This window comes from Setaria viridis, chromosome 5, assembly GCF_005286985.2.
Source record: "Setaria viridis chromosome 5, Setaria_viridis_v4.0, whole genome shotgun sequence".
Taxonomy (NCBI): Eukaryota; Viridiplantae; Streptophyta; class Magnoliopsida; order Poales; family Poaceae; genus Setaria; species Setaria viridis.
In genome coordinates, this window is record NC_048267.2 from 46,056,613 (window position 1) to 46,076,507 (window position 19,895).

Here is a 19,895-nt window from a genome sequence, read left to right on the forward strand (position 1 = left end):
TTAAAATTTTGTTGAAACAAATATCTTGACCTGTCGATGCCAATTTCTCCATCACTCATTTTATGTCCTTCTGCATCTTCCTTTGACCACACAATTTATGGCCATATTTCACATGCCTACACCTAAAAACTTACTCATCAAGTAGTGTAATTTCCAAGTTTATATCTAGCAGCTAGATTTTTCACAAGGGCAATATAATGTGACCATTCGCTACCTTTATTTCTTTTGGTTGTATGTATGAAGGAAAATTTGTGAGCGGAGCATCTCCAGTTGTTCCCAAAACCCACTCTCAAATCCCAAAAAAAAGTTGCATTAATGGAGTTTGGGAGTCCCCGGCCCTCCTCCTGAAAGAAAGGGATCCACTTGCATTGTTATTATTAGAGGTGCATGTATTAATATAGTATTTGGCGTGAGATTATTGAGAGACTGATGCACAACACCTATCTTAGTAATTGTAAGAGTAATATTTGGGCTCTGATATAAAACAGATGGTGATGTTGTAGGTGATTATGAGTGGCAATTAGCTCTGAGGAATGGATATTCAGCTTGCAGCGTTTTTGTGCGAAAACACTAGTATGTATAGGTATACTTCCATTATTCGTATATTTATCACACTACTCGAAAATTTAGCATTTATCCTGAGGTTTAGTATCGGTTGCATTTTGCCTTGGTACTAATGCTCGGCTAGTCCCCGAGGAGCCCCTCGTGACCACCTTTAGTACTAGGTGGAGGCTTCACCCGGTACTAAAGGTCACAAATTATTACCGGTTGAAGTCTCCAACCGGTACTAATGTGCCTGAGGACTTTTAGTACCGGGTGGAGGCTTCACCCGGTACCAAATCGCAACCTCTCCTCATGCATCGTTAGCCCCCCTTCTCTCTCTCACCCCACCACGCTCACCCTGCTCCCCACACTTATCCGCTCGTCCCCTCATCCTCTCACCCGTGTCTCTCTCTCTTCTTCTCCTCACTGAATCCTCTCTCTCCCTAATTGAATCCCCTCCCTCTCCTCTACACAGATCCCATCGTTGCCCCTCTCCTCCCCCCTCCGCTCGCCCCTTACCTCTTACATGTGGCGAGGAGCGGCGGCGGGGCAAGGAGCAGCGAAGGCAAGAAGTAAGGGTGCGGTGAGGTGGCAGAGCATCGGCAAGGCGTGGCGGAGTAAGGAGCGGTGGAGCTTCGACGGGAGGGCACAGCGGCGGAGCGTCGGCAGGGCGTGGCGAAGCAAGGTGCGCGTGGATCTCTGAGTAGCGGCTACCTCTCCCTTAGATCCGACGGCGGTGGCTGAGCAGTGTAAGTACGCCGCCTCCCCCCCTCCCTCCCCCTCTCTCTCTTTGGTGCGGGGCTCAGGTGTTGTACGATTGGGGCTCCGGCACTCGGGCGGACGGTGGCGGGGTGCGGCCGGGGCTCATCTAGATATTACGATGAATAAATTTTTATTCCCTCTGTTCTAAAGTGTAAGATATTTTAGTTTTGTCATAAACTAAACTCATCTAACTTCGACCATATTTATATAAAATATATTAACATCCACGTAAATGCACACTATCAGGGTATATTTCATGATAGATTTAATGGATTTAGTTTGATGTTTGTAGATGTTGGTTTATTTTTCATATAAGATTGGTCAGAATTAGAAACTTTTAATTACTTATTAGAATGAAACTAAAAACATGTTATATCATGGAGAAATGGGTGGAGTATTTCTTTTCAAAGGTTAAGCTTTTTCTGAAGTTCTTGATGCAGGCTAGGTAACTTGTACATGTAAATACGGTGCTCCGCGGTCTGATGCAACTGCACCTGGAGCTTTGTTCGAAATGATGTATAATGAAAACTGGCTAGAATGCTGATTAATATAAAGCAAATACCAACCGATGGAACCATGGTACAGCCATCATTTTGCAAATGAAATAAAATCGGAAGCTTGATCCACGAGCAATCTTGCCCTCTAACGACCCTGCCTTAAGCAGCGCTATTATTAGCTGAAACAAGATGAATTGCTTTAGATCTCATCATTTATTAGATGATTGCTGATGCATATCTTGAGAATTGGCAGCCTGCATGGTTCAGATATAGATGCATGGCAGACACTATCCTTACCGCCGAAATGCATTGAGATTCGTGATCGAGGATTGTACATAGCTACTTGTGCTCTTGCTTTCCTTTTACAGAAGGTCCCTTTTTTTCTCTTAGTATTTTTTTCTTAAAGCTATGCAGTTATGAATCTCTAAAGGTGGCATTAGACAATGCTGACGGGAAACATATACGTCCTGCTCATGTTACCATCTCTATAACGGGGTACCGTTTCCAGGCTACACGTCAGCCGCTTAAGCACTGAGCAGAGTCAACAAGCAGAGCTCTATTGATGTGTTCCGAGCTCTATTGAAAAGAGGAGAATGGATTTGATTGCGAGGATTGTGACGGCTTGGACCAGAAGAGCATGTTCTCTGCTGTCTGCTCAAACGTTTTTCAGCATGCTGGTGTCACCAGGTCAAGCAGAGGCTGATGGATAATGTAAAGTAACTGACTGAACTACTGAAGTATGATAGGAGCTATGCCGATGCAGCCATGCAGGAGGATTTCAAGGAACAGAGTAGTGCCCATGCAGTTTCTTGCAAGGTCCTGGCTATATGAATCCTACCTCAGCCTTCAGTTCAGAAGCACATGGGCAGTGCCGTCTAGTGTTGTCCTCAACTCTTGATGCACACAAGAGATGTTGGCCTACTGATCGGTTGGCAAGGCAAAAGAGTTGAAACTTGAAAGGGCGACTGGATACATTCTGTGCCGAAAAGACGAGAGAAAATTTTATAAAATACACGGCTAGCTCTCTAGCTGTCTCTCACTACCTTCTTCCCCATCCTATACATTGTTCCCGTCGCTAGCTTTGCTTGATGCACTACGCAAAAGTGATGGAGCCTTGCCTTGTCGCCCTCGACAGACTCCATCAACAGTAGCTTGATGCCTTGATCCACTCTGTAGCCTACTGGTTGGCCAAACAAAAACTTTAGAAACAAGATCGAACCGAGAGAAACCAGAAGATAAGATCAGAAAAGTTCTCCACGTATTTTCGAGGGACTGCAGACTGCAGACAACGCTAGATGGTTCTAACCAGAGAAGGCGCATCATCGATCCATCTGGACTTTGTTCTCTAGTGATTTTGCTATGTTAATTCTGTGATATGATGCAAAGTTAAGGTGAATTTCCCATTTTGCTAAATGAATGAAGTGCGGCTTCTGCGCGTCGGGCGCCGGCGGGCTCCTCCCCGGCGCGTGCCTGGTGTCGAACAGCACGGCGCGCGACACTTGCGGCGGCGAGGGCCGGCGGTGGTACACGCGCGGGTGCCCGAGCCGGTTCGGGTGGCTGGCGCTGGTCGGGCTTGCACTCTACATCATCTTCTTCTCCCCCGGGATGGGCACCGTGCCGTGGATCGTCAACTCGGAGATCTACCCGCTGCGGCACCGGGGCGTGTGCGGCGGCGCGGCGGCGACGGCGAACTGGGTGTCCAACCTCGCCGTGGCTAACTGTCTTGGTCTTGTTCAGTGTTGCTAGGAACTCGGCCCAGCACGGCCAGCCTTCCCCCAATTCGGTGGCGCCAAATCGCTCGGGTGCGCGCGCAAATCCAATCCCCACGACCCCACCTCTTCCATCGATTCCCCTTCCCTTCCCCTCGAGCCATTCTCGCGCGAACCGAACGGCGACTCCTCTTCCCCCGGCAGCCTAGGGTTCTCCTCCTCCGATCAGCCGTCAGCGGGCACTCCGCGACAAGTCCTCACCTCCCCGTGCTCCTCGGATGGCGACCAGCGAGGAGCTCGCCCAGATCGACATCTCCAAGGAGGTTCGTGCGCCCCCACCCTCCCCGCTGCAGAGCGCACGCGAGGTGTTCGACGTTTTGTCTGACCGGCCCCGTCCTGCAGGAGAAGGACAAGCTGGTGGCGGAGGTGATGCGGTACATGCTCTTCAAGACGCACCAGACCTCCGGCTGCCCCATCAAGCGGGAGGAGCTCACGGGGATCGTCACCAAGAACTACCGCCAGCGTGCCCTGCCCGCGCTCGTCATCAACGAGGCCCGGGACAGGCTCGCCGCCACCTTTGGGTACGAGATGAGGGAGCTCCAGAGGACCCGCGCCCCGTCCACGCGCTCTGGCCGGCCGTCACAGCCGCAGCGTAAGGCATCCTCTTTGTTTCTTTCTTAATCCTTTCCTCTCAATTCTTTGCCATTTCCTCTGCGTCTGTCACCATAACAGCTGCCCGGCAGGCAATGGCTAATGAACTTTGTGGGAAATGTGTTTAGCGAATGCGGAGGCGAAGAGCTATGTTCTGGTCAGCCAGCTAGACCATGAGGTATATAGCAAGTATGTTGAGGATAAGGAGGCTGCCCCTCTGTCTGGCTTTGCTTTCACTATCATTAGCCTTATTCATCTTGCTGGTGGCAAAATCCCTGAAGGTAAGGGAAGGGGAAAATTATTTGCTTTGGTTAGGAAGACTTCATGGTCTGATGTTCCTGAGCTCTGTCAATCACTTTCCAGAGGACCTCTGGCATCAGTTGAAGCGGTTGGGTTTGAAGAATGATAATGACGAGAAGCACCCTGCTCTTGGTAACAATAAGCAGGCGCTTGAACTCCTTGTGCAGCAAAGGTTGGTTTGGTATGTGCTGTGGAATCTGTAATTCATTGCAAACTTTTTCGGTTCATCTTTGTTGCTTAATGCAGGTACTTGCTGAAGGAGAAACTTGCTGGACCAGAAGGTCATGTTGTGATGTATGAGCTTGCTGAGAGGGCATTGGATGAATCCATCAGTGGGAAGCTTAAAGACTACATTGCACAGGTATGCATGCAACCGCCTTTGCCAATAATGTTACAAATTTTGATCTATCAAAGGCACTGTTTTTTTAGAGTAGGCAATATAAAGGTGATACAAATGTCATGAAAACAATAGCCTCCGGAAACCATCATCATACTTGTACACGATCCAGTAACTGCATTCTTCTTCCATAAACATGTGTTGTTTGCAGAGTTCTTTTTTCAACCATCTCCAGGGTTATGTATAGTATCACGACTCATACAGTCATACCTGTGATTGCCATGTCTTTTAAATTTCCTTTTATTACCGTTCCAGAAATATTAGTTGCATTAGTTTAGCTGAAGCATATGTATGTGAATGAAAAGTTGCTTGTGTTCCGCTGCCACTGCTACACTATATGAAAAGGTGAATAAACCGGTTTGGCAGGCTAGTAGCATTTTCTGAATTTTACTTCTGATAATGAACTGCACAGAAACAATCAGCAGCAGCCAGCAGGGGAATATTCCATTCCTGAATCCAACATTCCATCCTAAAATCAAGTCTTGTCAAGATCATGTTAGGAAATTATGTGAGATGTGTTGAGTCTTTCGTTTCAAAAAGATGTTTTGAATCTGCTAAAAACTAAGCTCAATTTCCTCCCTTTTCATGGTGGAGTAGATTGTGGGCACAAGCACTGTCGCAGAAGAAAATTCAAGTTGATAGTATGACATGGTGATCAGTAGGTATTTTGATTGCTTCACCTTTACTTGTTTCTTGATCGAAATGATATGCCTTGTCAATTCCTTTTAGGAACAATAGCTAGTAACGTGTTTTCTCATCATTTCTCGGCCTTGCAGGGTATCTGCCCTGTTCGTTGTGGGCGAGGACGAGCTGACTCTATTCAGGATGGGAAGCTATATCATCTTGCAGGGTCGCTAAGTCCTGTCGAAACAGGGCGTATTTTGTAAAGGAGAGCAGATGTGTGCCTCTCAGATTAGGCGGTAGTGTCTTTAACTGAACAATGTTAGTGCCATGCTGTAACCAGCTTACCATGCTTGGATCACCTTTTGTTGGGTAGTATATGTATGTCAGTCTGTGTCGTTGAACGAAGCTGCTTAGCTTAACCAGACCGTACAGTCACTAATTCTGTCCACTGCCGTACTGTCACAAGCAAAGCCATATGTTGTGTCGTGGCACTGGATGCGGCGAGGTTTCTTTGATCCTAACTAAGCAATCCACACTGATCAAACCAATGGCAGCGTGAGGTGCATCTGATGTCTTACCAATATGTCCCTTGGCCCTTTGATCAAGACTTGAGACACCGCTATTAGTTGATCAATCATGTCACCGGTGTTGGACGTTCATCAGATGAGAAACCCTTTGGCAATTCCATCAACTTGTCGGAACACTTGAATTGACCTGATGCAAATAAGAACCGCGAAAGTCGATGGAATTGTGCATTTGGAGCATTGGGTCTGTTCGCTTCAGCTTATTCAGCCGGTTTACCCGTTACCGAACCGTGAAAGGTGCCCATAAATGGTGGCGCTCCTGGAGGGTGGTGTGTGTGGATCCAAGCTCTCGATCCGGCAGTAAAAACAGGGGTTGGCTGCTGATCGTTTGATCGAATAAGTTTGGTATGCCCACAGGCACAGATAGATCCAAGCTCTCGATCCGGTATAAATTAGGTATGTCGTCTTGCTTATCCGTGGCCCATTTGCTAATGTAATGCCCGGTGTTTCGAGTTTAAATATGCATGGCATTTGAATGTGGTGGGGGAAAAGAAGGGCGAGCCACTTTCAGCAGTAGATGCATGCATAAATGACGTGATAAATCATAAAATCTATCGCACTTTTTGTGATATGTTTACATGTCAAACCATATTAGGTTTATCCAAGTTTATGTAGACTAGTATCAAGTATCAACACCAACCACATCAAAAGAGATGCGATACGAAATACACTATTAATAATGGATCCAGTCTAATAATACTAAATTTTCACCTGAATGTTAGTCAAATTGATTTGACTTACTCCCTCTATCCTAAATTACTATTCGTTTTGGCTTCTAGATAAATAATATGTTTATATACTTTAAAAAAAACGAATAGTAATTTGGAATCGAGGGAGTACCTGTATATTAGACCAAGGGAGTAACATAATGGAATAGAAGTGAGTAGAATACTAGACCGAGGGAGTAACAAAATGGAATAGAAGTGAGTAGAATACGCTGTGGTAAATCGAAGAAGCCGGCTCCAGTGCATAGATCAATGTGGGCAGCCAGAGGCACAAACCAGGGAGGCTTCCTACTATCAGCAGGGCCGGCGAGCAGGGCCGCGCGACATGCATGTATGAACCACCATGAATGCTCCGTTATGCTCTGTGTTTTTTTTATGGACGCCTAAAATTCCTATCACATCGAATGTTTGATACTAATTAAAAGTATTAAACATAAACTAATTATAAAATCAATTGCACAGATGGAGATTAATTTGCGAGACGAATCTATTAAGTCTGATTAATCCATGATTTGATAATATGGTGCTATAGTAAACATGTGCTAATGATGAATTAATTAAGCTCAATAGATTCGTCCGTGAATTAGCCTCCATCTATATAATTAGTTTTATAATTAGCTCATATTTAATCTTCCTAATTAACATCCGAATATTCGATGTGCCATAAATTTTAATCCGAACTAAATAACCAAACACTCCTAAGATTAAACACTCCCTAAGATTAAGTGCCGGACTTGATGCAGGCTTGGTAGTAGCTTTTATTACACGCAATGACGCAAATGTGGTACTCTCCGCCACTGATGCAACAGCACTAATTGCAACTGGGGGTGTAATTTGTCCGGATCATGCTTCTAATAATCAAGAAAGAAACGTTATTAGCTGAGACGTACAGGTACAGGTAAGATAAGGGTGGTAAATGACTCTAATTCTACCCAGTAAATTTAAGAATCGGGTTCAATAAAAGTCGGACCATAATATTATATGATTTTAAAATAAAAATAGATAGTATTGAGTTAGATTGTGAAGGAGACTGAGAATCATCGTCCATTACCACCCCTAGGTACGGTACGGGTCTCGTGGCGGTACAACGCTGACTAGCTAATGCAGTATCGAGGAGGGTACATGCTATCCATCGGTTGAAGTCTTTGCTTGGTGCGCAATCTGATGGAGTACACCTGTCGGTATTTTCAGGGGGGGGGAGGGGGAAGAAAAAAAATGGGAGCACAGAATGCGGCCGCTGCGGTACACCGTGGCAATGGGACCAGAAAGTCACTGGCAGCCCTGGCCCACATACAGCTAGGTCCACTGGCAAACCAAACTAACTGCTCTGCTGCTCCGCTGCAGCACGCGACGACCTTCCTCTTCTCCTGTCCCGCGGTGGCACAAGTCTTGCCTTCGACTCCATCCATTTCAAACCCCCCCGCCGCGTCCATCGCCACGTCCCCCTGCTGCCGTCTCCCAATCCTCCTCCTCCTCCGGGGATCGCCGCAGCTGGCGGAGGCGATGTCCACCCGCTCCGCGTCTCGGACCCGCCGCCCACCACGCCGCGCGCCTTCGCCGCCCCCTCCGGCCGCCGCGAACGGGAAGGCGGCGGCGGCGTCCAAGCCCACCTCTCCGGTCCACCCATCGTGAGTACGCGCCACTCTCTCACCCCGAATCACACCATTCCTCTGACACACGCTGAATGATCGCGGCGCTTTATGCACGCGCAGGTTGGAGAGGACGGTGAAGAAGCTGCGGCTGACGAGGGCGCTGACCCTCCCGGAGGCCACCGCCGTGTCGGAGGCCTGCCGCAGGATGGCGGCCAAGCGCGTCGACGCCGCCCTGCTCACCGACGCGAATGGGATGCTCTCGGGCATCCTCACGGCCGAGGTGAGAACTCAGAATCGGGCAGTTGGAAAAGGATGTGGCATCTCCGTAGCCTGCCTGTAGGTGGAAAGGGGACACAAATGTGTGGTGAGAGGTGCACAGAATTGGGGGGCTGAATTATTTTGTTGGCTTTCACTTTTCTTAACTTAATAACATTTTCGGCCAAGCTCATGAGCTACAACGAGTTTATTCGCATGTGAAGTTTCCTCAAACATATCATTCTTCTCATGAAGCTGGCAAAGATGGATGTATCATTAGGCTTTAAAAATAGAAGACAGTTGGATTGCAATTGGATTGTTCATGACCAATATTTTGACGGCACAAAAATTCATTGGTGATTTGTATGTGCCCTTTGTGTAGGACATTGCCGGACGGGTCATAGCTGAGGGTCTCAACCCTGAAGAAACTAGTGTGGTGAAGGTGATGACGCGGAACCCAGTTTTTGTTATGTCCAATTCATCCGCCATTGAGGCACTGCAGAAGATGGTTCAAGGTTTCCTTGTTATTTATTTTTCATCATTCACAATATCAGCATCCATTATTAGTTTCATCTATAGTCATAACCTCACTGTGATGTCCTGTTCAAAGAGGTATTGCTTTGCTGACCACAGTAGTACCTAGAACCACTGCAAATTAGCTTCTGAGCAACATATATTATTTCTAGAATTATAAACCAGTGTTTTCATAATAAAATTCATTAACCGGAACTAAATCAAAATGCATTTACAGATGAAGAGGATGTAGCAGAGGAACAGTTCCAGTAGAGCATCAGTTGGTACAGTCAAACGAATAAAAGTCAACCATCTATGTGAAGAAAAACTGGATGAATATATCATTACCGTAGGATTGTGTAAAGCTTCAGATCACTGTGCAAAAAGATGGATGGTTTGTCTCTTTGGTGATGTGGCTTTTATGCACAGGTAAATTTAGGCACCTTCCAGTAGTGGAACATGGTGAAGTCATTGCCATGTTGGACATTACAAAGTTCCTTTATGATGCGATTTCAAGGATGGAGATGGCTGCAGAACAAGGCAGCTTAATAGCAACTGCTATAGAAGGGGTTGAGCGACAATGGGGAAATGACTTTCCAGGTTTATTTTCTGTGAATGACATTCATAATATGGAACTGACACTGACTCCTTAGTTCGCGACCAAACTGGTGTACTAACAAACTGATGCTGTATTTTTTCTATTCCTTATACTCAGGGCCACATGCATTCATGGAATCTCTTCGAGAACAGATGTTCAAGCCTTCCTTGTCAACTATCATAACTGAAAATAGCAGGTGCATTTCGTACTGCCTGGAAAATCTGTGATACCAAAATTTATTCTCACTGGATTTTTCCACTGTTTCATGTTTTCTAGTGTTCCAGTGGTATCTCCTTCAGATCCAGTAATTCTAGCCGCCAAAAAGATGAGGGAACATCGAGTTAACTCGGTGGTTGTCATGACAGGGAACATGTTACTAGGAATTTTCACGTACGTTTTCTTTTTGGAAAAAGAATCATTTATGCTATTGATTATTCAGTGCTGATAGTAGGATGTGGACTTGCCAATTTCTAGTATGTAATTCAGTTTGATAGTGATTATCTCAAACTGTATGGACCTTCTTCAGTTCCAAGGATCTGGCTTTGCGAGTAGTGGCACAGAATTTACCCCCAGAGACAACTCTTGTAGAAAAGGTACACTTACAAATTGATTCGCTCATATGTATTTCTATGTTGTTGTTCTTGTATATGTATTTCTATGATCCTGTTCTTTACAGTTTTTTTTCACAATTTGTTTGCAAATGTTTGTGTGTTTCTGAAGGCTATGACTGCAAATCCTGAATGTGCTACATTGGACACATCAATCCTTGATGCTTTACATTCGATGCAAGATGGGAAATTTCTGCATATTCCTGTCATTGACAAAAGCAAGTATTGCATTGTAACAGCAAAGTAATGTTCCTTTTTTAAGTGTATAATATCTAACTTGAGCCTTTGGATAGATGGACATATTATTGCCTGTTTGGATGCTCTACAATTAACCCATGCAACAATCTCGATGGTGAGGACCACAACTTTTCTTGCTGCCATGCTATACTGTACACTTCTTTGTTATGATAATTTTAAAATGTGAACGGAATTGACATTTCAAGAGAGGATGAGATACATTAGGCTTAATCAGGATGGCGAAATTAGATTTTGGTTTTTGTGGAATTGGGATACGAAGTGGTTTGATAAGCTTCTATATTGTATAAGCAGACACTTTATTTGTTATCACAATGTAATCCTTATCTTTTGTTTCCATTAGGTTGAGGGAGCCTCTGGAGCAAATGATGTGGCAAATAGTATGATGCAGAAGTTTTGGGATTCTGCTCTTGCCATGCATCCTGCAGAGGAATCTGATGCTCGTAGGTTGACCATTTTCTACTTGCCCGTTTGATTTCCATTTACAATAGTCCGGTTTTTTCTTAGTATTTTGTTAAAGCTATGCAGTGACGAGTCTCGGATGGTGGCATCAGATAGTGCTGACGGGAAACATATACTGCCTCCTCATGTTAACAGTTCATTCTGTTTTAAAATTGAGGATAGAAAAGGGCGTATGCACAGATTCAGTTGTGGTTAGTGCTCATTGCTCTTTCCTGATTGCTGTTTGCTGAGGATGTATCATAAGGTTGTGCTTATCTGCTTTCTTTTCTGTCTGGATGCAGTTTCAGAAAGCTTAGATGAGCTTGTGTCTGCTGTAGCGTGCAGAATAGGAACGGATAATGACAAGTCGAACATTAAGCTTTTGGTAAGGGGTGAATTCTTGTCTTGCAACTTGGAAGCACAATTGTTAGTAGAACGGTATCTAGGTCTTCCACATTATCTAGGTCTTCCACATGCTGATGCTGTTGTTGGTAAAAACAAAAACTATATGGACCTGATTTGCCCTTTCTGTCTGAAGATGTTGCACTATTTATTCTTTTCAGTAGTTTAAGATTGCCTATATCTAGGCAATGCTTTTTTGAAATGAAGAATAAGCCAAAACTTGTGTTTGGCAGAGCTAGTGGTTGGAATGATTGAAATTTAAGATCTGCATAGGATTTTATCTTTTACCTGAAATAATGACTATTTTGCACTCACTTGTTGAACAGTATAACGATGATGAAGGCGATAGAGTTATCCTGACAACGGACAGTGACCTGACTGCAGCAATTGAACACGCCAAATCAGCAGGGTGGAAGGTAACTGTAGTAATTCCCTTCCTGTCTGCTTAGTGAATAGTGAACCGACCCACTGAACCTCCTTACACAAGCAAATCTTACAGAGTTTGCATTGCTGCTTCAGGTTCTGAGACTGCATATGGACGACCCTGAGGAGGCCAGGACGGAATTCACCGCGTCGCCTGCGTATCTCTCGGCCGCGCATAGAGGACGGCCGGCTCCTCTCCGGTTCGGCATCGTGGCTGGCGCGGCTGCCGTCGCCGCCGGCGTCGTGGTAATCGTCTACCTGAAGCGGTCTCAGCTCTGACTCCAGACTTTAAGGTGCTCTAACTTCCACGCTGTACAGAATACGTACACTTATCCACGACAAGGTGAATACACAGCGGGCTGTATACGTACTTGGAGATACACAAGTAACACACAACAGAATAAAGGGTGGTTATCTTTTTCCTTCTTCCACCCGTGTCAAGCAAGTACAGTAGAAAAACAAAAAGGAAATTGAGGGTGCAAATAGGAATGGTGTTTTAAATTAATTTACCCCTTTTATTCACCATATTTTCTTTTTGGTGTTTTGTACAAGAGGGTGTTTTATTTGAAAATAGAATAAAATGTCAAGGCATCTTTTCTGTACACTGAAAGTGTAACTGCAACAGAAAGAAGCTAAATCGGAACAGAAAATAGCTATAGCTGCTGTTGAGTTCTGAGTTTGGTCTGTTTATTTATTTCCGAAAAAAAGTTTAGGGCATGTTTGGTTTGAGTTGCTTATTATAAGTAATTTAAAGTTGTTTACTTGGAGTTGATTATTTTTAGTCTAGCTGTTTGGATAGCCTTGCTTATGAGCATTGAATGAGGTGGACATTGTCATATTTGTCCCTTGTGTTGATACCCCTCTTTACCTCCCCACGCTTCTTCTTTCCTGCACACCCCCGACCCTGGGGGCTAGCGGCGGGCAGGGAGCAGCAGCAGGTGACCGGGGCGGCGGCGGGGCGGGAGCGGCGGGCGGAGGCCGGCGGCGGCGGCGGGGCGGGAGCGACGGGCAGAGGCCGTCCGCCTGCGCGGAGGCTGACGGCGGCGGGGAGGGGGCAGGAACGGCGGGCCGGCGCAGAGGAAGGGGATCTGGCAACAGGGAAGGGGAGAGAGAGAGGAGTAGAGTGCATTGAATGAGGGCAGAAGGTATAAAGTGCACCAAAAGCTCCCATATGCAACTCTTGTGTTGCTTATGTGCTAAAAATAAGCAGTTCCATAAGTAACTTAATAAGAAAGGGTGATTGGTTTCATAAGTAAATAAGTTGCTTATTTTAAATTGCTTATGCATAAGCAACTCAAATCAAATAGGACCTTAGGCTGTTTAGCATGGTAACATTAATATTCAGGCAAGACAAAGCTCTGAATACTCCAGTCAGCACCGCGGAAAGGTCATGCTATCCTGCCTACTCTGCATGTCTGAAGAGCAGACAGTATATGTGTCAGAGAGGAGGAGAGCAAACACTTTTTACGCTTGTACGTAGGCTGAATGGCTGATGGATGGATAGGATCAAAAGCTGGAAGAAGCAGAGCGACCCATCCAAGAGGCAGAGCCGCAGAGAGTATACTGGAGACAGTAGCAATGGATAGGATCGCGACCAGGCGGCAAGAAACATGGTGACGAGGCAGAGCGTGATGGGGTCTCCGTGGCAGAGCCGAGGATACGTGCTCGCCTGCTGGGCACGTGTGCCGTCTCGCCGGAGCTCACGTGTCCACCTTTGACCCCACGCTCCCACTTCTTCGGCCTATCTCGGGAAATAACGAGCCCGACAAGCTACGGTTCAACTCGACTGCACTGCCGGCCCATCCACTTCCGTCGTTCCAGCTCCATCCATCGTCGCCGCATCGTCATCGACACCATTTCCTCGTTCATGATCATCTTCTGCGCTCTTATGTGGTGTGAGTAATGAGTTCAGAGAGAACCTAGCTACAGTATAGGAGTACAAGACGACAGAGGCGCCATGGCTCGATCCGGCGGTAACTAGCAGGCAGAGGCATGGTGGTTGCCTGGGGTTGCTGTTTCTTCCTCGCGGCGTGCGCGCGCGCGATCCGGCGGCTGATCCAGCTCCCGGCGCTCCTCTGCTGCGAGGCCATGGTGTGGGCGGTGACCTTCCTCGCCTTCCCACTCCGCATGCTCACCGCCGTCGACAGGGAAAGAAAGGTGTTCTTTTTTGTTAGGCATCGTTAGAGATTGGCAACAAGAATTCAAAGAAGGTGATGTGTTTAAATTTGCCTTTTTGTTCTGTTCCAGCTGGGCAGGCTGATTGGGGAGATGCAGGCGCAGATGGACGACCTGGTGTGGGTGAACAAGGAGCTGGAGGAGAAGCTGCAGGCGGCGCTCAGGGAGCAGGAGGCCATGGACGCGCTTCTTGACGAGATGGAGGACCAGAACGAGGACGCCTTTGCCAGGATCCATGACCTCGAGGCCCAGGTACACAGGAGTGAATAATAATGGGTGCCCGTTGTCGGAGCCCGGATGCTACCGTATACATGCTGCGTGCGTTGCAATTCATTGGAGCTCTAATCCCCTTGCTTGCTCGGCTTGGCAGCTCAAGGCGCTGAGGCAGGAGAACATGCGGCTCAACGAGCACAAGGGCAAGTCCATGTGGGACAAGGCGCCGCCGCCACCGGATCGTCGTGGTCATGGCAAGGATGGCAATACTAAGGCATCGGAGTCGGAGACGAAACAGGCGAGAAGCCCGCCGGTGGCATCGGGCAGAGAACGGGCAGAGGAGGAAGCCGTGGCGGGGACACAGGAGGAGGCCGGGGCCGCCGCGGCCGCCGCCGCCTTGAAGGTGAAATCTGCCGACCCCGCGTCGGTTCTGTCCCTGACGACGACCGCGCCGGCCGCGGACGATGCCTTGGCGCGGCAGGCCAAGGCAGTGGCGCGGCGGCGGAGCCTGTTCAGCCTGGCCATGTCGCTGGCGGTGGGCGGCGTGGCGTGGTCGGCGGACGCGCCGTGCCTGCCGCTGCTGGCGGGGCTCTTCGCCGTCGTGGGCGTGTCCATGCGCAGCGTGTCGCGGTGCTGCGCCACGCTGCGACGGGGCGGGCCCGCCGCGGACGCCGTGGCGCTGCTCAGCCTCAACTGGTTCCTCCTCGGCGTCCTCACCTCGCCCATGCTGCCGGGCGTCGCGCACGCCGTCGTCCCGCGCGCCGGCCGCGTAGTCCTCACGTGGGTCGCCGCTGCGGCGCCCGCCTGACTGAAAGCAGGCAAAGCGGCAGCGCCATGCCGTCCGTTCCATTGTTGTTGAGATACTGGATTCTGGACGCTCTGCCTGTAACGTGTTACACGTATACAACAGTGTGGTTTATACCAAGTTACCTTGCCGTTTTTACTCTCATTCTACATGAAGCTAGCTGATACAAACAATGGCGAGTCCTGAAGCCTCCAGGGATCACGTCGACCTTTGTGCAACTCGATTACAGCGGAAAACCATTCAAAATATAAGAGGACACAGATGAATGTTGCATCCAGATGAGATGACCGCTGCATTCTTGCCTCTATCCACCTCGGAATCCCCCCCTTCCAAGTTCCAACAATGGTTTTGACGATCTGTCTGTCTGTCTGTCTCTAGGGCAGTTCCATTCCATCGATGCCAACTTATCCGTTTGGAAAACTTGTTCATATTGTTAAGATTTTAAAAAGATTCTTATATAAGGAGTTTATCAATGAAGAAGATTAAAAAAACATGCAGAAATAATAAGTTAATAACTGGAGATAGATCTGAACAGCAGGGCTCTCATGTTGTAACATTTGTTCATGGTACCTTCCACAACTGAATTTTTCCAACGGAGACTTCGGTTCTCTGAATCAGCACACCACAAGGAAGTGACTAAAAATGAGTCAGGCAAACGGGACTCTGCTGCTGTAGGAATAGCTGCCATTTCTCATATGAACATGTCTCCGTAGCTGGTAGTATGATTATAGTACATGCTTTGACAGAGTAACATTCGCTGAATCTTTACATAAAAGGGTGAAAAAGAAGAAGAGGAAAAAAAACAGATCAATCTCAGATTACAATTGCATCCCGTGATGCCGTCGCTAGTGTACAATGTTGACATCAGACAATGATGTTGCCCATCATTCTCTGATTCAGCCCTCCTTCCCAGAATGTTCCAATGCAGAGCGGTCTCAGGCAAATGGTGAATTGTGGATATGATTCCAGCAGCTAATTCTGGCCACCGTCTTGCTAAGAAATGCGACGAGAAATAGACTACAGGTGAAGCACTCCACTGGCTACGATCCAGTATCAGCTTGGTTACTGAATGGTAACCGGTCGGAGCCCCTCTCGACTGCATCCCTCCACAACCGATACCGGATTCCGAGCTTGTCATACGATACCGGCCAGTTCCAGACGTTGGCACCATTGATCATTCGTTCTTGTTGCCCAAGAACAAGCCGTAGGTCCTCATTCAAGACCTGCACGAGATCACCCAGGATCAGTATAGGATCAGAAATTAGAGTTGTAAGAGCAACTGTTGAAAATTACCCTAGGTGCATTCTGAATTAAGTCTGCACAAGAAAGGTGTTGATTATTAGTACTAATTTAGATTTAGCAGTCCCTGTATCATATTGCTATCTTGTATAGATAATATTGCAGAAAATATAACCATTGCTAGTGTTAGGCACAAGCTGAGGAATAAGAATATATAGTATCTGTCAAGGCATAAGACTTGCCTTCTCGGCGAAATGTGACCACAGTAGGTGCATGTACGGTATGTGCTTGAGCCAGGGAGCGAAGTCTAGTGACATCCGGTACAGCAGCCTAGTTTTATTCCTAGAGGAAGGCAAGCAAACATGGAGTTGATGTAGATGTGTCGAGCATTGCTGGGTGCTCTTCCCTTCTAGCTTTCCAGGCTTTGAAATGCCGATGGTTGATAAGACCATGCACGGTGGTCGGAACTCCATGTCGATGGGGTAAGGATCCCAGTATCCTTGGAGCCCAGATGAAGGTGTCAGGAACTTCACCAAGCTGACAAAGACAAAACAACATCAGAATGTTGTTGATTTGCACATGTAACAACCGATATGAAAGTTCATATGCATCTGTCAATAATCTGAGGTGAGATGCAGGGTACATAAGTACCTTGGAACACTCCAACCCTTGGCAAAGGTGGATGTATGTGTAAAAGGAGCATGAGCAAGGTCCAACAGATTGTCCAGAAGAAGGCCATGCTCAACAGGTAGCTCCATCACTATCTGTAGAATGATCAAGAACTCCATTAAAACATAAGAAACTTACATAACAACACAATCACTGAAGCATAATAGGATTTCCTTTTACCTCTGCGTGAACCATAAATCCTGAAGGAGGCAGCAGAGAAGGGATTGTGGCCTTTGGCGGCTCATCCCCAGGCCAAATCCAAACCATTCCTTCTTGCTCAAAGCATGGCAATGACTGGATGCGCACATCGATCTTTTTTGTTGATGGCATTTTTTCACATTTTCCATCAGTTGAGTACTCCCAGCCTGAAGGTTATTTTAAAATCTAGACGTTAATTATGCATCAGCGTTGTTTTTCCATAATATTAGGAGCACAAAAAGGTCAACATAACAAATGTCTTTCTTTGTCAGAACATTTTCTGGTATTTTTAAGGCTGTAGAACTGGATGTGCAGGATCCAAAACCTCGACCTTATAAGAGAGAATTGTGTTTTGCAAGCAGAACTATCTAATTGTCACTATTAATTCAGACAGGATAAACAAGTAGGCGCACTTCTGAAAGAAGATAACCTCTAACATCACGAATCAAATTGCAGAAACATGTGAGAAGAAATGTGTAGCATTTTCATGTACTCAAGTATTAGAATTCTAAGTTACATTATGAAACTTTCCATTCTTACCATGGTAAGGGCACTGGATTCTGCCCTCGTTTACTGAACCGAGATGAAGGGGGCAAGCTCTGTGAGCACATGTGTTCTGAACACAGCCAGGCCTTCCATCTTTTCCGCGGAATATCACCCACTGTTCCTCGAAACAATCTATTGGTACCTGAGAATGCACATGAACCCATCAAGTAAGCACAGGCTTCTGTAACTCCAAGCTCTGACTTTGCAATGGCCTGAAACATTCAGTGTTTTACCATTGTGTCATCTTTCAGATCGCTGGAGAAGGCAACTGGGTACCAGAAGTTCTTCAAGCTGGGATTGTAAGGCTTCACAGGACCAGACACGTCAAGACTCCGACGTGGTTGTTTCTTGGCTCGGACTTGGGTGGTCGATGATGTACTTGGAGCCAGGGAAGTGGCCTCAGCTGTGGATGAGCTAGAGGCTACATCCGGCAATAGCCTGTCATTTACCAGGGTCTCCATATGTGCTAACTTGTCGAGCGCAGATGATACCCTTGCTTCCGATAAATGAACCTGCATCTTACATGTAAACATCAGGTTGCAGGTGGAGGTACTGAATAATTCCATATGGTGTCTTCCAGTAGCCCACCTGATTGTGAGCTTTTGCAAGTTCCTCCTGTAACTCGTCAAGCTCTTTCCTCAAGGTTCCAATCGACTTGAATTCCCTTGCTAAAGGATTGAGAACCTCAACCACCTGCATTTCAGTTTGAGCAATGCACCATGGTACGTTCAGTTGGACTATTTCAACCTCAAACAATTGATTCAAAGTTGCACTTTTTATGCATATAAGTTTATGGCTACCAATCACTTCATGCATACTGAATATCTGATAAGCAGCAAGTGCAGACTGAAACCAAACCTGGCTCTGAACTTAGCGCTGAAACTGGATTTCATACCTTGTTGTGGAGAACCATGATGGTTAGGAGATCCTGCCGCGCCCTCCAATCGCAGTACTGGATGTCGAATCGGACCACCTCGAGAGCCTCATTCACATCCAGGAACTTGCCCTTCTTGATTGGGACCCTCGGCCCAGGGTCATCGACATGGAACAGGGCCTCCAGGTTGTTGTTCTTTGCGAATTCAGCTCCATCTTCCCTGAGTACCGCATACACCTTGATTCCACCATAGCGACCAACTCCCTGAGCAGAAACATCATTAAATCTCAAGAGCTAATTGGATTACTGTAGAATCGCCAGAAATCTAGTGGTGAAGCTTGTGGCTAGAGCTCAGCGATTAGCAGAGATAGGCCTCCATCTCCTGCGGATTGCCCAGTCCGTCCACGAATTGGACGCAGCGAAGCAAGAATTCAACGAGAAGCAGGATTCGTTTAGAAAACTGAAGATCCATTTCTACAGGATAATTCGGCAACTGAAAGCTTGTAACTGTGGTTTCGCCAACTGAAAGAGGAGAAATCCGGAAACGGGTAGCAGAAGGAGAAAGAGCTCACCTTTCTGGAGAAGCACGTGAAGGCAGGTTTAATGAGCAAGTGCGGCGCCAAAGAGAGCGAAGCCACCGTGTTCATGGAGATGGACGACGCCTCCGCCGCCGCCGCCGCGAATGAGCAGGGGTTGTTGAAGAGAGAAAACGGAAAAAACGAAGATGGTTATGCCTAATCTTTTTTTTGGGAAAAAAAATGAATTTTCGCGTCTGAAGTGGGCTTGTCGATAAGAGGCCGGAGGTGCTCGCGATCTCCATGAGCCTCACACGCGCTGCCACGTGTGATCCGTCGCAGGGCTCGCGCTCCGACGTGGCGGCCTCGAGCACCAAGGGTCGGGAGCCCAGACTTTTTGCACCTGCAAATCTACGGCAACAGTACTGTGACCCGGGGATGGAATTTTTCACTCTGAACCTTTAGGTTTGTAAGAATGGAAATTTGGTGAGACATGACGTTCGTCCAACTTCTTGGGGCCAAAAGGACACGAAGATGACAATGTGTACGGTACGGATGTTCAGTTATGTTCTACGCACACTGAAATTAGAATGCACGTCTAGTGGGTTTGCTAACCCCATTCGTTTCAAAAAAAAATATAAACATGCTGGTTGGATTTTTGGTAGCGCAACATTTTCATACGGATTTGAATATCTAGCTCAGCATGTGCCCACATATGTGCTTTCATGGTGATGAGTTTGCATGCGCATGTATAAACACCTTTGTTTGTACAATAATTCTAG

At 46.9% G+C, this 19,895-nt stretch overlaps 4 protein-coding genes across 8 annotated transcripts; 3 read left to right on the forward strand and 1 right to left on the reverse strand.

Annotated features, from left to right (window-relative positions):
- The first annotated feature begins 1,410 nt into the window (after positions 1–1,410).
- LOC117857917 (uncharacterized) lies at positions 1,411–5,931 on the forward strand. 3 transcript variants are annotated; one of them, XM_034740830.2, is made up of 7 exons: positions 1,450–3,834; positions 3,914–4,163; positions 4,291–4,443; positions 4,526–4,634; positions 4,709–4,823; positions 5,457–5,517; positions 5,636–5,931. In XM_034740830.2, the coding sequence occupies exons 1-6, from the start codon at positions 3,790–3,792 to the stop codon at positions 5,496–5,498; spliced, it is 714 nt and encodes a 237-aa protein (XP_034596721.1). In that variant the 5' UTR covers positions 1,450–3,789; the 3' UTR covers positions 5,499–5,517; positions 5,636–5,931. The 3 variants fall into 3 exon arrangements, with proteins under 3 accessions (XP_034596719.1, XP_034596721.1, XP_034596720.1); XM_034740829.2 differs by having other exon boundaries at positions 2,160–3,834; positions 5,457–5,521; XM_034740828.2 differs by lacking the exon at positions 5,457–5,517 and having other exon boundaries at positions 1,411–3,834.
- A 2,224-nt stretch (positions 5,932–8,155) lies between these two features.
- Positions 8,156–12,552, forward strand: LOC117857914 (CBS domain-containing protein CBSCBSPB3). Of its 3 annotated transcripts, none has more exons than XM_072294080.1 (15): positions 8,156–8,424; positions 8,505–8,664; positions 9,022–9,154; positions 9,582–9,752; positions 9,868–9,946; positions 10,027–10,140; positions 10,277–10,343; positions 10,471–10,576; positions 10,652–10,710; positions 10,957–11,060; positions 11,142–11,266; positions 11,357–11,439; positions 11,783–11,872; positions 11,976–12,125; positions 12,198–12,552. In XM_072294080.1, exons 2-15 carry the CDS (start codon positions 8,590–8,592, stop codon positions 12,351–12,353), a joined length of 1,512 nt encoding a protein of 503 aa, XP_072150181.1. In that variant the 5' UTR covers positions 8,156–8,424; positions 8,505–8,589; the 3' UTR covers positions 12,354–12,552. The 3 variants fall into 3 exon arrangements, with proteins under 3 accessions (XP_072150181.1, XP_034596714.1, XP_034596715.1); XM_034740823.2 differs by having other exon boundaries at positions 8,160–8,420; XM_034740824.2 differs by having other exon boundaries at positions 8,161–8,420; positions 11,976–12,305.
- Positions 12,553–12,889: 337 nt separating this feature from the next.
- On the forward strand, positions 12,890–15,210 carry LOC117857916 (uncharacterized). Its single transcript, XM_034740826.2, has 3 exons — positions 12,890–14,036; positions 14,127–14,306; positions 14,425–15,210. The coding sequence occupies exons 1-3, from the start codon at positions 13,872–13,874 to the stop codon at positions 15,073–15,075; spliced, it is 996 nt and encodes a 331-aa protein (XP_034596717.1). The 5' UTR covers positions 12,890–13,871; the 3' UTR covers positions 15,076–15,210.
- Positions 15,211–15,742: 532 nt separating this feature from the next.
- Positions 15,743–19,354, reverse strand: LOC117857915 (chlorophyllide a oxygenase, chloroplastic). The gene is made up of 9 exons (XM_034740825.2): positions 19,171–19,354; positions 18,620–18,862; positions 18,313–18,417; positions 17,958–18,236; positions 17,719–17,866; positions 17,161–17,345; positions 16,963–17,075; positions 16,554–16,848; positions 15,743–16,295 (listed from the first exon to the last, which is right to left on the reverse strand). Exons 1-9 carry the CDS (start codon positions 19,243–19,245, stop codon positions 16,113–16,115), a joined length of 1,626 nt encoding a protein of 541 aa, XP_034596716.1. The 5' UTR covers positions 19,246–19,354; the 3' UTR covers positions 15,743–16,112.
- Positions 19,355–19,895: the final 541 nt, after the last annotated feature.

Excerpts from the sequence above, each read along its gene's own strand:
- LOC117857917 (XM_034740828.2), top strand. The coding sequence starts at position 3,790 with ATGGCGACCAGCGAGGAGCTCGCCCAGATCGACATCTCCAAGGAG. Across the intron at positions 3,835-3,913 it reads AGATCGACATCTCCAAGGAG|GAGAAGGACAAGCTGGTGGC; the intron begins GTTCGTGCGCCC and ends CCCGTCCTGCAG. Across the intron at positions 4,824-5,635 it reads TTAAAGACTACATTGCACAG|GGTATCTGCCCTGTTCGTTG; the intron begins GTATGCATGCAA and ends TCGGCCTTGCAG.
- LOC117857916 (XM_034740826.2), top strand. The coding sequence starts at position 13,872 with ATGGTGGTTGCCTGGGGTTGCTGTTTCTTCCTCGCGGCGTGCGCGCGC. Across the intron at positions 14,037-14,126 it reads CCGTCGACAGGGAAAGAAAG|CTGGGCAGGCTGATTGGGGA; the intron begins GTGTTCTTTTTT and ends GTTCTGTTCCAG. Across the intron at positions 14,307-14,424 it reads TCCATGACCTCGAGGCCCAG|CTCAAGGCGCTGAGGCAGGA; the intron begins GTACACAGGAGT and ends TCGGCTTGGCAG.
- LOC117857915 (XM_034740825.2), bottom strand. The coding sequence starts at position 19,245 with ATGAACACGGTGGCTTCGCTCTCTTTGGCGCCGCACTTGCTCATTAAA. Across the intron at positions 17,076-17,160 it reads GATTTATGGTTCACGCAGAG|ATAGTGATGGAGCTACCTGT; the intron begins GTAAAAGGAAAT and ends ATCATTCTACAG. Across the intron at positions 16,296-16,553 it reads GGTCACATTTCGCCGAGAAG|GTCTTGAATGAGGACCTACG; the intron begins GCAAGTCTTATG and ends GATCTCGTGCAG.
- LOC117857914 (XM_034740823.2), top strand. The coding sequence starts at position 8,296 with ATGTCCACCCGCTCCGCGTCTCGGACCCGCCGCCCACCACGCCGCGCG. Across the intron at positions 9,753-9,867 it reads ATGGGGAAATGACTTTCCAG|GGCCACATGCATTCATGGAA; the intron begins GTTTATTTTCTG and ends CCTTATACTCAG. Across the intron at positions 10,577-10,651 it reads TATTCCTGTCATTGACAAAA|ATGGACATATTATTGCCTGT; the intron begins GCAAGTATTGCA and ends GCCTTTGGATAG.